Below are 16,932 nucleotides of genomic sequence, written 5' to 3' on the forward strand. Positions count from 1 at the left end.
GCTGGATCAGGCCGGTTCGGCTGTTCTATCCGGCCGCGGAGCCGAAAGAGCTGAGGGTTCTCTTGCTCTCCCCTCCGCTCCTTCACCAGCAGCAGTGTTAACATGTATTAGTTCACACAAACACTCCATTCATGCTTTTGTTCCAGCCCTCCGGTCCAGTTTAAGAACCCATTGTGGCCCTCTAGTCAAAAAGTTTGCCCACACCTGGGTTAGGGGCTAGGGGGAGGGGAGGGGGGAGGGGGAGGAAGCTGGTGTGGGTGCGCTGAGCTCTGAGCACCCGGCCCAGGCCCTGTCCCGCTTCACCGCTGGCCTGCAGGTCCTCATAGAGAATGGTCCCACTAGGGAGCGCCGCCTGCGGGTGTCCCGGGGCGTCCACTGCGCCCTCGCCCCTCCGGGAACGGCACCGCGAAAGGAGGCGGCAGGCTCGGGCCTGCGGCCTCATCAGGAGGCCCTGTGGTGCCGGCCCCAAGGGAGTTGGCAGGCAGCCCGAGTTCACCTCAGGTGGGGCCGACTGGTGGGCGAGTGGCTCAGGCCACAGGCCGTGCAGGACAGACCTCGGCAGCTGGCCTGCTGGCCTGCGTGATGGGGGGCTTAGGCCTGGTGTCAGATGACATTGTGTTTCTGGAGGACAGACACTGCCACTTCTCACCCATGGTTCTCCTGTCCTGTGCACTGTGGTCTCTTTCTTTCTTTCTTTCTTTCTTTCTTTCTTTCTTTCTTTCTTTCTTTCTTTTTTTAAATGTATTTTATTTATTTTTTACAGAGAGGAAGGGAGAGGGATAGAGTTAGAAACATCGATGAGAGAGAAACATCGACCAGCTGCCTCCTGCACACCCCCTACTGGGGATGTGCCCGCAACCAGGTACATGCCCTTGGCCGGAATCGAACCTGGGACCCTTCAGTCCGCAGACCGACGCTCTATCCACTGAGCCACACCGGTTTGGCTCTTTTTTCCTTTTTTACAGTGACACACAGCCCACCAGGGTTGGGGCACAGGAGGGTGGTATTCTCCAACTGGCCGAGGCAATTTGGGCCTGTGTCCTGACCCGGAATTGAACCTGGGACTCTTCAGTCCACAGGCTGATGCTCTATCCACTGAGTCAAACCAGCGAGGGCTGATTTTTTTTTTTTTTCTTGAGAGGAAGAGAGAGAGAGAAACATTGATGGGGGAGAGAAACATGGATTGGCTGCTTCCCGTATGTGCTCTGACTGGAAATCGAACTTGCAGCTTTTTGGTGCACAGGATGACACTCCAACCAACAGAACCACCGGGCCAGGGTGGCCACTGTGGCTTTTGGTACCAGGTCCACGTCCTGGATTTGGAGATGTTTTCCTCCCTGGGCCTCTGTGGCACGTGGTGGCTTCTCTCCAGCCTTTGTGACGCATGGCCTCCAGTCCCAGCTCTTTGGGAGATCCAGTCCAGTCCCCAGGGCTCAGTGGCCACCTCAGAACTGCCTCTCAGTACACTGGCTGCAGCCCAGCCTCTCCCCTGGACAGTCTCATGATCTCCCCTCATTCCCGCCTATTCTCCTGTCCCCACATTTTAAAAACAGGTGCTCTGGGGTGTCAACCTGACTCTGCAGACACACCACATGGGCCACCAGATTACAGACAGCAAGGGAAGGTGTTCCCGTGTTCTAGTGGATGAGCAGCGGGTGCTGAGACAGGGATGCCTGGAGTTGGTCCCTGGAAGGCCTGAGGCGGCGGTGCCCTCCTGGTGGGACACTTGGTGCTGGCGGTGAGCAGAGGTTTGCTGTGGGGACAAAGTACCACGAGGTGGGAAGGGGAGGGAGGGGGAGAGCGCGAGGGCTGCCTGTGGAGGCCGGAGGGCAGGGGAGTAGCCGTCAGAATGTCCTTTCCACGGAATGTTCCATTCCTCTCCTTCCAGCGCCTGCTGTCCGCTCTGCGCTCTGAAGCTTGCCTCGCATGGAGTCACCCTGCCAGCGAGTCTTAGCGCTTCCCCACAACCACAGAGCTCCTCCATCGCGTGAAAGGCGTGCTCTGCCCGCCTCCACCCTCTCAGCCTCCAGGTGCAGCCCTCACTGCAACGGGGGCTGAACATGCTTCGTGGTTTCGGCAGGTCCTGGTGGCTCAGGACGGCGCAAAAGAAGTATCTCCAAGCAAAATTGACCCAATTTTCAAGGGAAGACAGAATTCAACCTTGAAAACCTCCAAACACAGATGAAAACAGGATTTGGTTTAGCATTGAAGGACCTTACTAAGAAGTACTCTGACAAGCGAATGTTGTGGAAATGAAGTGGAGAAGATAATTGAAGAAATATGATGCAATACAATGAGCTTAGCACAGGAAATGAAAATAGTAAGGCAGCAGGAGTGGCTATAATTGAGGTATTTTTACCTCCATGAAAAGATAGAAGAACCTCTTGGAAAACCAACTACACATCACCAGCAGAGACCTGAGGTCTGACATAGCCAAAACCTTTGAATTTCAGAAAATTATGTCAAAATGGTCATATACAGTGGGGCCTTGATTTACGAGTGTAATTCGTTCCGTGACGGAGCTCATAACTCAGATTACTCATATGTCAAATCATTAAAGTGAACGAGTGAGACACGTGATGCTGGGCTGATGTGGCGTTCACTGTGACGTTCGCTGCGCCAACTAGCGGTGGGGTGTCCGAAGCTGGCTTGTAACCCGAATTCTAGCTCGCAACTCAAGGCAAAAAATCAGCGGAGAGATGGCTCGTATCTCGAAAGACTCATTAGTCGGGACACTCGTAAGTCAAGGCCCCACTGTATAAGAAACAACCTCAACTAGGTATGTTACGGAAAATGTGCAGAATTTTAAATAGAGTTAATCCTGTATAATGAAACGGTAAGATGGAAATCGACCTAATGGTGGAAAGACCCGTCGCTGTGACACGCACTGGCCACCAGGGGGCAGACACTCAATGCAGGAGCTGCCCCCTGGTGATCAGTGCGCTCCCAGCCAGAAGCCGGGCATGTCTGGGAGTCAAGACAAGTTTGCCAAGTTTCAGACCAGGCTCATCGGACCCGGCTGTGGAGGGTGGTCAGCTGGTCTGGGTTCTTGGCTGACTGTTCTGGCGAGTGACCCCGTCACCTGCCCAGCTATGGTCCCCAGCCAAGCTGGCCGTGCCCTTACCTGGGGGCAGATGAGCTGAGTGAAAGCAGATGGAGCCCACAACACCCGTGGCAGCCGCTGGGGTCACAGAGCGGGGGGTGTGATGGAGGCAGTGGCCAGGCCGTCCTGTTGCCTGGGCGGCTGATGTTCTTTCTGCCCCGAGACAGTGGCCGGCCCCATCGAGGGCAAGCACAGGGCCAGGTGCAGGAGCTGAGGAGCCAACGGGTGCAGCTGGAGTGGCCCTGGAGGCAGCAGGTGTCCCTGGGGCAGGACAGGACTCAGCTGCCTGTCGGGGACGAGAGCTCAGTCCAGCAGCTGCCAGGTGGTGGGGGTGCACACTCCCAGCTCCCTGCTCACGGGGCCCTGAGACCCTGTGAGCAACGCTGAGGCAAAAGTGCCGTTTTGTGACTTTGGTCTGGGAGCCGCACGCCATTTGCACAGCACAGGTCAGCCCTGCTGTGAAGGAGGGACCTTCATGGGCCTGGGAGACAGAGGTGGAGTGGGGGCCACCATGGGGCAGATGGCCACACTGGAGAGGTGGGGGGGAGTGAGCAGCACCTGGTGCTGTGGGGTCCCCTCCCCACTGTATCTCAGTCCCAGCTTCTCACCCAGCGACGCCAGGATCTGCCCTCCCCTGCCCATCGCGGAGGCCACAGAACATGGACAGTTCACGGTGTTTTCTCTGGGGTTGGGGGTGGGGGCTGCACAGGGAGGGAAAACAAAACTGAAGACACACACCTTCCTTCCTTAAAAAGCATGAAAAAGAGAAAAGAATAATGGATAATTATTATTGAAATCCCCTAGTTCATGTAGACTCTTCACAAGCCTGGTCACGGCAAGGGAAGGGTCTTTTCTTTTTGTTTTTATTGATTTCCAAGAGGACGGGAGAGGGAGAGAGAGAGAAACATCAATGAGAGAATCATTGATGATCTGCCTCCTGCAGGCCCCGCACTGGGGATCAAGCGCACAACCCGGGCCTCTGCCCTGACCAGGAATTGAACCCTGACCTCCTGGTTCATAGGTTGATGCTCAAGCACTGAGCCACGCCAGCCGCCGGGAGAGGGAAGGCCATGGTCCCAGGTCGTGGGTTTGGTGCCCCCTTCAGGAGCTCTCCTCCAAGAACAGGTGCTGTGCTGGTCCCTCAGGCTGGGGGTGACGGGCCCTCACCGCGTGTGCCCGCTCCCTGCATTGACGTCCGCTCTGTTGTAAGGAAAGCGGGGCCTCTGGTTGCTGTGGCCCCGTCGCCTCCCCAGGCAGACGCTTACCTGCTCCCTGGAGCCTCGCTGGACTCCCACCCGTGGGCCCACGAGGGTCGGTGCTCCTGGCCTTGGTGGACGTTGCCTGTGAACCGGTGGCCAGGAATGACCGACACGGCCTGCCTGCTCTGCTCACGCGGGTCCATGGCCCATCAGACTCCCCGTAAGAAACGTGCAGTTAAGGATTTCAGACGGGTCAGGGGAGGTTTAGACCCGCGGACCCAGGTACAAGGCCAGGCACCAGGAGCTGCTGCGAGGTGGGCGTCGCACACATTGTGAGGTGAGGTGCACCCAGCAGCTCTCAGCAGGGTGGCGAGGGCCTGTGTCCTGGTCACTCGCAGTGCTGCCTGCCCAGCCTCAGTGGGAGGGGGTGGCCTTGGGGGGAGGTCCATGCCTGACCCCACGCCTCCTGCTCAGGCAGCCGAGTCCACGCAGAGAGCAGTGGGGCTGCTCGAGCTCTGAACTGGCTCCCGGGCCCCACGCCCTCTGCCTCCCTTGTCACCTCAAAGCCTGGCAGACGCTGTTCACCGAGAGACACGCGTGCTAGCCACCCTGAGCCAGAGGCGCCAGTGTTGACCCAACTTTGAATGACACTCCAAAGTCCGGGTCAGCCTCCCGCTTCATAGATTGTAAAGAGGCACAGAGACCTTGGGGGTCTTGTCTTAGGTCACACAGTTGTGAGGGCAGAGCTGAGACTCAAACCCTTGTGGACAGACATGCTGTGCCCCAGGCGAGATGCCAACGCTACACAGGCAGCAAGAAGGGTGAGGGCGACCAGTGCCCAGACTGAGGCAGCACAGGTGCGTGCAGGGGCGCACACACGCACACGCACACACATGCCCTCCCTGGCTTTCTCCTCTGAGGCTACAGAGGTCGGAGGAATCAGGGAGGAGCCAGGAGAAGCCAAGGGGCTGGTGGGGGCTATTCCCGTTCCTGGTGAGTCTGTCTCAATCCCTCTCCCTGGCAGGAACCTCACTGGACTGACGCCAGATTCCACCTTCCCGGGTTCAGGTCTGTGGCTGAGCGTTCTCTGAGGCCCTCCTGGAACTCTGCTTTCAGTGATGAGGGGGATGAGGCATGTCGGCTTCAGGTTTGTCTGGACACAAACTTTATTAAAACAAGGCCAAAAACACCATGAGGGACATTGGTATTGACATCCCGGCAGCACTTAAGGAACGGTTTGTCTATTGCCTCTCCTCATAAAAGTGGAGGATGTTTGACCAGTTACTTCTGTACTAATTACACTCTTGGGGAGGGAAAGGGGCCAGCAGGCTTCCTCTGAAGCCCCCTCAGAGCTGGGGTATGAGGTATGTGGTGCCTACACTTGACCTACAGCTGCTGAGGTGCGATTTAGGGCTATTGACTTACTCACCCTCCCTGCAAACACCAGGCTTCTCCCCTGAGTGTGTCCTCTGGTGTCTGATGAGATTGGACTTCTGTGTAAAGCCTCGCCCACACTCCCTGCACACATAGGGCTTCTCCCCTGAGTGTGTCCTCTGGTGTGTGATGAGATTGGACTTATCTGTAAAGCCTCGCCCACACTCCCTGCACACATAGGGCTTCTCCCCTGAGTGTGTCCTCTGGTGTGTGATGAGATGTGACATCTGTGTAAAGCCTCGCCCACACTCCCTGCACACATAGGGCTTCTCCCCTGAGTGTGTCCTCTGGTGTCTGATGAGATGTGACTTATGTGTAAAGCCTCGCCCACACTCCCTGCACACATAGGGCTTCTCCCCTGAGTGTGTCCTCTGGTGTCTGTTAAGAGTCGACCTATCTCTAAAGCCTCGCCCACACTCCCTGCACACATAGGGCTTCTCCCCTGAGTGTGTCCTCTGGTGTGTGTTGATATGTGACTTACGTGTAAAGCCTCGCCCACACTCCCTGCATACATAGGGCTTCTCCCCTGAGTGTGTCCTCTGGTGTGTGTCGATATGTGACTTATCATTGAAGCCTTGCCCACACCCTCCAGGCTTGATTGTTACAGTTTTTGACATTCTTACTCCCACAGATAATTTGCCTGTGTTCTTTGGATTCACGTCCTGGCCTGTGCTGGGCTCTTCCTCCATTATTCTCTCACACTCACTGGAGCTCCCTGCTTGTCCGTTGGGAGGCTTGAAAGAGGCCCTTGAAGTTCCCCTGTGCCTGATCATTTTAAACAAAGGTTTGGACGTTCCTTTGACCTCTTGACCTTCAGCTTTGTCATTCCAGCCATGTGGACCAGTCTGTTGCTGCTGCTGTTGATTCTGACGCTCTGGGCCAGGTTCCTCCGACTGGAGGTGTTTTCCTGCAGATGCTCCTGGCAGAATCTCAGAGGGGTGATTGCGTTTCACATGTTGGCTGAGGAATGTCTGACTGGAGAAGGCCACAGAGCAGGAGGGACATGGGTGGATCTCTGGCTTTGGTTCTGCTGAAGGAGAAAGTTTTGGTCAGGGCAGGTGTGGGCAAGGCTGCCTGTGCCGTACGCTCTGTCTCCTGGGAAGACCCGTCCCCGGAATCATTCTAGCTGTGTTGACAGTGGAAGGTCTGCCTCCCACAAAGTGTTCCTTTATTGTCTACTTTTCTTTTTCTTTGTCTGCACTACTCTTCTTCAGAAACCCAGAGACCCCATATCAAAAGTCTTTTCTACAGCCCTGGCCAGTGTGGATCAGTGGATAGAGACCCAGCCTGTGGACTGAAAGGTCCTGGGTTCGATTCCCATCAAGGACATGTGCCTTGGTTGCAGGCTTCTCCCCGGCCTGGGCCCTGGTCAGGGCGTGTGTAGGAGGCAGCCAGTTGATGTGTTTCTCTCACATCGGTATTTCTCTCTGTCTTTCCCTCCCTCTTCCATTCTCTCTAAAAATCAATGGAAAAATATCCTTGGGTGAGGATTGAAAAGAAAAAAGGTCTTACAGACCAAGGACCATCAGAAGCCATTTCACTCCTTACATGGGTTGGAATATAGTGACCTTTCCATATACATGTATCTTCTAAGTCATGTTAAAGAGAAAAACCACAGGCCTGGCCAGGTAGCTCAGTGGTTGAGCATCAACCCATGAACCAGGACGTCACCAGTTTGATTCCTGGTCAGGGCACATGCCCAGGTTTTGTGCTCTATCCCAGCAGGAGGCAACTGATCCCTGTTGATATTTCTATCTCTCTCTTCGTTTCCCTCTCTCTCTCAAATCACTAAAAATAGTTAAAAATAGAGAAACCATAGGCCCCAACTAGCAATTGCTTCTCTCTCAGTTTTCAACAAATCATAAAATGGAAATATGTCTTTCCTCTCACAGTATTCCTACTTGATTTCTTTCAGTGTTAGCCTACTTCAAATACACTACAAAGTCCTGTTTCAAAATATCTCCCCAACCATGCCCTAGCCATTTTGGCTCAGTAGATAGAGCGTCGCCTTGGGGACTCCAGGGTCCTGGGTTCCATTCTAGTCAAGGGCACGTACCTTGGTTGCAAGCTCAATCCCCAGCCCTGGTTGGGGTGTGTGTGGGAGACAAGCTATTGATGTCTTTCTCTCTCTGTCTCTCTACCTCCCTTCTACTCTCTCTTAAAAAAAAATCATTGGAAAAATATCCTCTGGTGAGGATTAATCACAACAACAAAAATATTTCCCCAACCCTGCTTCTTACACTCCTGACTCCCGTCTCTCTCCAGCCAGTCCGCCTTCCTCTCTCACTTGGAGTTGAAATAATCTCGGAGGGGATTCCCCACTGAAGTTTATTTTCCAAAAAAATTCACAAGGCATAATTTTAGAACATGCCACTCTGCAGCTGAAAACTGCCCAATTGTCCCGTCTCACTCAAGGAAGTCCCCAGTATCTCAGCTTGGATCATAGGCACTGTATTTCCAGGCTGCTAGGCATCTGTCCAACCTCCGTTCTCACCCTCTGTACCGAGACTGAGACGGGAGTAGCCCTCAGCCAGCTCAACACCCCACCTCTTTCCTTCCCTGCACCAGCCGCTCCCTCTGCCCAGGACCCTGTGCCACAGCTTTTGTAAATGTTGTCTCCTGAGAAAGCCCTTCCAAGACCTTCGGAATCCGACACACCCACCCTCCCCTCACACTGATCCCTAGGCACTAGTCCTGGGCCCGTTTTCTCCGAAGCGCTAATCACTGTGTAATATTAAGCACATGCACATGTGTCTGCTGGGGCTTCCCTCCTTCACCAGCCAGCTGCTCAGGAGCAGTGATTCTGACATCGTGTTAATCTGTATTTCCGGCTCACGGAAAACCTATGTGGCACTGAGTAGGAATTCACATGACAAGTCACTGAAATAATGAATGAATGCATGTTAACACACACATTTCATTTAGAAATATGGATTAAATGAAGAAGAAACAGCTAAAAGTGTTTAACACCCCCCCCCCCCAAACAATCACCTAGGTGAGAGAGCTGGTAAGTGCCTAAAAACTTCTTTTTTTGCCTCTAACCCTTTCAGCACTATATGAGGCTGTGCATTTTGTGCATGAAGTATTTTTAAAAATGGAACACAAATTGGCCCTGGCCAGTGTGGCTCAGTTGGTTGAGCATTGTCCCGTTCACCCAGAGGTAGCCAGTTTGATTCCTGGTCAGGGCACATGTCTGGGTGGTGGACTTGATCCCCAGTAGGGGGCATGCAGGAGGCAGCAGATGGACATTTCTCTCCCTCTCCGTTTGTCTCTGTCTCTAAAACCAATAAAAGCATATTTTTAAAAATTAGAACAAAAATAAAAATATTAAAATTGTTCCTAAGAATCAAAGACCTATGTGATGAGCCATCCATTTCTGAAGCATCTGATTTGAAGCTTTGCTGACTCTAGAGTGGATTTTACTCTACTTGAGAGTTGGAGCATGAAAACTTCTAAGAATTCTTTCTTTCCATGTTGAAGAAGCGTGGTGCCCACCTCTCCCGGCCACAAGCTCTGGCTTCCACTTGATGCCCAGCTCTTGGGCATACTCTTCTCCATACCAGACCAGCAGCTCACAGCCCGTCCTCACGACCCGGCAGGTTCGGTAGAAAATCTGCCTGTGATATTGAAAGGCCACCAGGTTCTGCTCTTCGTCATCCCGGGCGCAGTTCACGTACCTGGCGTTGAGGCAGATGAAAGGAAAGAAAACCACAGGCAATGAGCTTCCACTACCTGTCATATCGTGTCCAGCTCCTCACTGACGAGTAAGGCCCTCAGCACTGATGGCACCCACCCCCATGCTCCTGGGGAAACTTCTGTTCAATGTCCGAGCCTCTGTCACAAGGTCATGTGAATTCCTGTCTCTAAGTCCTGCTCACAGTGCTCATCCTGCCTAATGTCATTCCCAAAGCCTCATTCCAGACTTCCCCATCAAACCCGGTGTCCTCTAGCTTCTCTAAGCTCTAAATCAGGTTCTCTGTCACACCGCAGAACTCAGGGCTTGATCTAGCACTCTGCTTCCGATCAGCTCACATCATTCAACACTCAGCCCAAGTCTACCTTCTCTTCAGAGGCCTTTCTCGAGTCTCCCCACACTTTATTGAAGGCATCATTCAGTTGCCTCCCCCAGGTTCCCTCAGAAACGTGGAGGTCTCTCTGTGTTAGAAAAATAACACAGAACAATAGTAGTTTATTCATAATCTGTCTCCCCTGATACAAGAGAGCCCCTCAGGAAAGGGCCATGAGCACTATTACTCTGCCGGCTCCAGCACCCAGTTGTAGTTAGAACTGAGGCTGGGATGATGTGCTGACCTCACAGGTTTAGACTATCCTTGGATTAAGGCTATCTGGGCACTGGGCACTTATTGAAAAATAGGAAAACTATAGTTAAATATTAATGAAATATAATTTTTCATGTCCATCTGCAGTAAGTCCTCCCTAGGGTCATGGATTGTGTGATCTGTGTAAGTAATGAATTCCTTCCTCTAACTTGAACATAGTAGGTGTTTAACTAATGTCCGTTAGATAAATCACAGAGCAATCCAGGGTCCTCAAGGTTTTCCCAGTCAGTGCCCAAACTGGAGACTTGTATTTTGAGGACATATGCTGTACTTTTACCACCTCTTTTCCTAAATGTCTCTTGATGTTCAAGATCACTGTATGGAGAAAAAAGGGGAACAGAGGACTGAGGGAGACCATTAGGGAGGCATGATGGGAAGGACAGACATGTGGGTTGTGAGGCATGAGTGTCCCCTCTGGCACCTAGAAGCCTAGTGACCTTACCTCATCCAGTTGGCCTGAGATGTATCCTTTCCGTCCACATACTCATAGCAGTTTCTCCCTTTGGTGATCTGCATTTCAGGAAAAGAGGTTAAAGTCCGTGTGTGTGTGTGTGTGTGTGTGTGTGTGTGTGTGTGTGCATAATTGGAAAATTACTTTACTCTATTGTCATCAAATCTCTTTCAGCCTGCATGGTGATTCAACTGCCAATGGTGATCACAGGATATTTTTCTTACTCATCATCTACACGTCGGAGTCGATTTGTCCACTAAGCAGGAGCCCCACAAGGGAGGAGTCTGTACCACTTTGCTCCCATTTACCCTCTGATCCTTACAGAGGAGCTCCATGTTCATGCAAAGTCCGCCCAGTACACAGAGCTAACTAACCATATGGTCCCCATCCATGTCCTAGCATGTAGAAGGTGGGGCCAACCAAGCCACAGGAGGGACGGGAAGCCAGAGGACAGGGAAGAGGTAAAGTTCTCACCAGCCAGGAGTAGCCGCTGTTGGCTGTGGCTTCATCTTCTGTGATCTGACCCTCATAAGGGCCAAAGTGCAGGCCCACCGGCAGATCGCATTCCTCATTCCACACTCCAAGCCCAGCCTCAGGGATGCCTGATGGTCCGATTCTCAACCCAGGGGGCAGAGTGAGGGCTGAGCGGTTGGCATGCCCCTTGTCCACGGCACTGTCTTTTACAAACGTAGGAGGCCCATGCACAGCACAGCTGTCAATGAAGAAGTTCTGACACTTCTCACAATCTGGAGGCAAGAGCAACAGGGATTAGTCAGGGTGCAGTGCATGTTCTTGCACATGAAGAGCTTCAGAAGGAGCTCACATCAGTGAGCCTCAATCCTATATTCCCGGTCACGAGAGGAAGGGAATGATTTGGGCACCCAAAGACCAGGTGAAATTATTGCATCAAGGACATAACATGCTCCTTGTGAGGGTGAGCTTACAGAGGTAGTCATCGTCCTGGGGCTCGCTGATCTCTTGGTAGACATGGCCCTTTCTCTCTCGTAGGCTGTACGTCTTCACTTCGATCTGCTTTCTCCTGAGGTCTACATGAGAGAAGAGCTGGTGAACGAAGGGGGTCTGGAACATGAGTCCCTGTCTTGTCAGAAAACACACAATGTCTTCCCATCAAATGATCACCTGTTCTTTATAGTATCTGGTATTTTCCTCCATTAACTAAAAGACTAGTACGCCACACTGACTACCGATGGCTGATTCAAATTTAGTTTCTAGATGATCCCATTATCAGGTTCAACCTTCCAAGCTTTGGTCATTCATAAAGTATGTATTGAGGGCACATTATGTGTTAGGCACTGAGTAAAGATCTGGGCACACAACACCAAGAGAATATGGTTGCTCTTATCACAGATGGATTTATTGGACAACTTGCATGTGTCAATTGTTTGAGATTTAATGTAATGCTTTCAAACTATATGTGTCCCATGTTTCCTTATGTTCACTATATACATTAGCATTCAGAAGCTCAGAGAGTTTGTAAGATTAGCTCAAAGCTTCAGTGCTAACTCCAGTTTCAAATCCAGGCCTGTTGAAAGTCCACCCCACATACCTAGGCTATACTGACCAGCCTTTCTAGAGGAATTAGTGGAACTGAAATCTCCAAATTATTGAACTTACCCAATTTTGATCTAGGGTGCTGTCCGGAGGTACTTGCTTCTCCAGGAGGGGGCACTGGTTTCTGGGTCTGCTCTGAGCCACTTGTGGTCAACAATTTTGCTGTTCCTGACAATTCCTTCAAACTGGACTCATTACTTAATGGCGTCCTGGACTTTGCCTTCAGTGTGAAAGTCACATATTAAAAGGTAGCATACATTTATTTAATTATGTAGGGTTTATGATATACATGACTTTAATGAACACTTCAACAACTCTTGGAAATACCTGGGAAGTATGAATATTAGAGAAAAAAGAAATGGCCAATGTGGGTTTTGAATCGAAGACTAGAACCCATGCCTTAAGGCTCTTTCTTTTATAGAACATTGAGAATGAAGGATACTGGGAAGAGAATAAGACATAGTTGGGCCCTGACCAGTGTAGTTCAGTTGATAGAGTGTCGGCCTGCAGACTGAAGGGTCCTGAGTTCAATTCTCGTCAAGCGCGAGTTCCTTGGTTGCAGGATCCTCCTCCCTGGCCTGGACCTTGGTCTGGGCTTATGCAGGAGGCCACCAGTCATTATGTGTGTCTCTCACATTGATATTTCTCTCTTTCTCTCCCTCTTTTTTCTATCCCCCCTAAAAATCAATGAGAAAATATCCTTGGGTGAGGATTAAGAAAAAAAGAAAGAAAGAAATAGTTGGCAGAGCCCTGGCTGGTGTAGCTCAGTTGGTTGAACTGAAGCATTGCCGGTTCCATTCCCGGTCAGGGCACATGCCCCAATTACGGGTTATTGATCCATGTTTTTCTCTCTCACTGATGCTTCTCTCCCTTCCTCTCTCTCTCTCAAATCAGTAAAAACATATTTTTTAAAAAGAAATGGCTGGCAGAAACCTATCATGACAATAAAGGAAATTATGCTAAAATGTGCAATTTACTATATCATGGAAAGAATAGTTGTAATTAGATTAGTTGGTTCCCACCAATTCTGTTTGAATAAGGTTGTGCTACTAGCCTGTTTTCTTCATTTTCCTGACCTATAACATGCTAATTCTTAATGTTATAATGAACATGAAATATAATGATGTTCACCAAAGTGTTCTGTGAGCACTTTGATACAGTATGAATGTGAGATTACAGTCCTGCTATCAATGTACCTCTCAGCCATCTCTATATTTGAAATCACATGTAATTTATCTTCATTATTCTTTGACCCTACTCTAGTTTAATTTGTAAATTTGAAAGTACTCTTTCAGCAAACATTCAGGGGGCCCTCAGGGACCCTGAGCTGGGCCTGGGACTTCTGAGAAGAATCTGGTGTGAACCAAAGAGCTCACAATGCAGAGGTAGGCAGGCGGAGCCAATGATTCAAACAAGATGACACTGGCCTAATTAGAGCTCAGAGAAAGAAGCCATACTTCTTCTGACTGGAATGAGCATTCAAAACCAGTTCCAGATGAGCTTCTATTGAATAGTGTGTCACTCTATGAAGTTCTTAAGTCACTTTATTGTTTATTATTTCTGAATCGTCAAACCTGAAGCTCCCCAGAGTTGAGAGATGCTTTCTTTTATTTGACTGGGAGGCTCTGATGCTGGGGTTGCTATATCCATCTTCATCTGGGACCATGCACTGTGCAAACTGCCTATATATCAGTGAGCTTCTGCAAGTCGGAAGTCTTAGTGCATTTCTCACTGCAGCATAGCAGAGAACTGCGTTTGGAATCATCAGTCAGTGAAAGATGTAATCATGTATGGATGAGACAGTGGAAAGTGCATAAAACTATGGAAATTTTAATGAGCTTGTAAGTGGTTTAGAGATGAAGCTATGGATTAGATTGCACAACCACCGATACTGTGATTTCAGACATACAATCAAACACTTGTATATGTCTGAAACCTCAGTTTCCTCTTCAGAAATGGTGATAGTTATAGTACCTACCTCATAGGGTTGTGGTAAGGTTTAAGTGAGTTTATTCACGTAGAATTCTTAGAGTCTGAAGCATTGTGAAGATAAAACCCATGGTAGCTACTATTGTTGCTGATGTTATTAACGACTAAGATGATATTGGGCATTTTGTTGAAGAGGTCAGGAAAGGAAGGTGGCAGTTCCTAGGGTGCACTCTGCTTTTTCCTCCTCTTCCCTGCATTTGCATCCAGGAGGAAGATTTTCTTTTCCACAGGATTTGGGAAATACTCACCTTCTGATGTTTATTCTGTTCCACTCTGAAGGCCACCCAAGAAGGTTTAGCTAAAAGATGGTGAGAAATCAACAATATATATAATTTCAGAGAGGAAGGGAGAGGTCGAGGGAGAGAGAGAGAGAAACTTCAATGATGATAGAGAATCATGGATTAGCTGCCTCCTGAACACCCCACACCAGGGATCAAACTGGGCGTGTGCCCTGACCGGGAATTGAACTGTGACCTCCTGGTTCATAGGTCGACACTTAATCTCTGAGCCACGCCTGCCGGGTGAGAAATCAGTTTTGGTTGGTAATTGTTTCAAAATCTGGAGATTTTTATCTTTCAGAATTCTGAGTTATAGAGTAATCCCAGGACAGACCAAGGATGATTGGAAAATGTTTTCTGAGGTTTCATTAGGCTTATGCTTTTATTGGGAGCATCAGCTAATTTTCTTAAAATGTTTAAAAATAGCCCTAGCCAGCTTTGCTCAGTGGATAGAGCATCAACCTGCGGATGGAATGGTCCTGGGTTCTATTCCGGCCAAGGGTGCATGCCTGGGTTGCGGGCTCATCCCACAGGTGTGCAGGAGGCAGCCAATCGATGGCTCTCTCTCATCATTGATGTTTTTATCTCTCTCTATTCCTCTCTGAAATCAATAAATATATTTTAAAAAAATAGACAAAACCCCATCTGTACTTCATCCTCTGTTCAATATCTATATTTAAAGTAGAAGCCCGCCAGCACCGGTTTGGCTCAGTGGATAGAGCGTCGGCCTGCGGACTGAGGGGTCCCGGGTTCGATTCCGGTCAAGGGCATGTACCTGGGTTGCGGGCACATCCCCAGTGGGGGGTGTTCAGGAGGCAGCTGATCGATGTTTCTCTCTCATCGATGTTTCTAACTCTCTATCTCTCTCCCTTCCTCTCTGTAAAAAATCAATAAAAATATATTAAAAAAAAAAAATAAAGTAGAAGCCCGTTGCACGAAATTTATAAATTTATGCACCGGGGGAATGGCGGTGGGGGGGGGGGGGGATTCCTCAGCCGGGCCTGTGCCCTCTGTGCCTCTGACAGTCTGGGAGCCCTGCGATCCATCGCCTGCAGAGGGAGGTCCCGTTCAGCAGCCCCAGCTCTGCATTGGTGGCCTGGGCCTCCCTCTTTGGGGTGACGGGGAGCCCCCATTGATGACCCAGTGGCTAGTGGCCTGGGCCTCTCTCTGCAGGGCATCATGGGGGATGGTGGGGCCGGACCAATTGCGTTTCACAGGCCTTGGCTGGCCTGGCGCCAGTGGGTGTCATAGCCCGGTCATCTGGTGGGTCCTGCAGCTGGTCCGCCCTGGATTTGCATATTATGGTTTTATTATTGTAGATTTGGGGGGTGGGTCTGGGTGAAGGTGAGAAAAGGGGGAGAAATGGGGGACCTCTGTGATAGTGTCAACACTAAATCTGTATATAATTATTGTTACACATTGAAAGAGGTTCTATGACCCTGGCCAGTGTGGCCCAGTGGTTGAGCCTCGACCTATGAACCGTGAGGTGGGGGGCCGGCAGGAGGCAGCGATGGAGGTTTCCCTCTCTCTCTCTCCCTCTCTCTGTAAAATAAATTATTAATAAAAAGGGGTTTATGTGAACAGCCCCTGGTGTGTAACTGCTCTGCCTCTTGCTCCTCCCCGGTAACTCCCGAGAGGCCGCCCCACCGACACCGGGTCGGGGTCAGGCAGCTGCGCGCCCTCTGCCCGCACCTCGCCGCCTCGGGGTCCACTCCTCATCCGAGTCCTCGGAGTCCTCCGCCCGGGGCCTGGCCGTCCTCCGGCGGCGACACATGAACGCGGGTCGAGGGGCCCTGAGACCTGGAAGGAGAGAAAGAAAGAGTCTGTCCTGCGGGCGAAGAGCTGAGGGACGAACAGCAGAGCCAGCGCCGGGCGGGGCGGAGCCCGGGGCCCTGGACGGAGCCCCCCCCCGCCCCCCCCCCGGCCCCCGCTCCCCGCGGCCCCGTCCCCCCTCCCGGTCACCGATGCTGAGCAGCGCCTCGTAGTTGCTCTTCACGTTCCGGTGCCGCGCTCGCTCCCAGGCGCCCATCTGCGCCCACTCCTCACGGGAGAAGTAGAAGGACACGTCCCTGCAGGCGGCCCTGGGCTGGGGGAGAGACCGTCCGTCCGTCCGTCCGTCCGTCCGCCCCGGCCCGAGGGGGGGCGCCCCGCCTCCACCCTGTCCCCACCCCCCGCGGACCCCCTCACCTTGGGCCTGCGCCCCGCTCTCCCAGCCTCTTCCTCGGGGCGCTCCTGCGGGTCCCTGTCGGGGTTCATGGTGCGGCCACCCGAGTCCCAGCCCAAGGCCGCAGTGCCTGTGGGAGGAGGAGGCGCTGAGGGGACCCCCCCCACCCCCGACACCCCCGGACAGACCGGGACCGGGACCAGGGGCCGGGGCCGCGGCCATTAAGACCCACCAGGGGGCGCCTCCTTCCCGCCGCGGCTGGGGCGTTCCAGGGGGGACTGAGGGGCGCGGTCTGGGGGGACTGAGGGGAGCGGTGGGGGGTCTGAGGGGCGCGGTCCGGGGACTGAGGGGCGCGGTCTGGGGGGACTGAGGGGAGCGGTCTGGGGCGTCTGAGGGGAGCGG

General features: G+C 51.8%; 1 protein-coding gene across 1 annotated transcript; it reads right to left on the bottom strand.

Moving 5' to 3' along the window:
* Positions 1-3,187: 3,187 nt before the first annotated feature.
* On the bottom strand, positions 3,188-16,622 carry LOC308512557 (histone-lysine N-methyltransferase PRDM7-like; the record flags this gene model as incomplete). The annotated part of the gene is made up of 10 exons (XM_081115492.1): positions 3,188-3,389; positions 4,369-4,444; positions 9,232-9,413; positions 10,519-10,586; positions 11,002-11,273; positions 11,472-11,573; positions 12,163-12,319; positions 16,057-16,166; positions 16,329-16,452; positions 16,554-16,622. The coding sequence occupies 10 exons, from the start codon at positions 16,620-16,622 to the stop codon at positions 3,188-3,190; spliced, it is 1,362 nt and encodes a 453-aa protein (XP_080971618.1).
* Positions 16,623-16,932: the final 310 nt, after the last annotated feature.

This window comes from Myotis nattereri (genome assembly GCF_964212035.1).
Source record: "Myotis nattereri genome assembly, contig: HAP1_SCAFFOLD_137, whole genome shotgun sequence".
Taxonomy (NCBI): domain Eukaryota; kingdom Metazoa; phylum Chordata; class Mammalia; order Chiroptera; family Vespertilionidae; genus Myotis; species Myotis nattereri.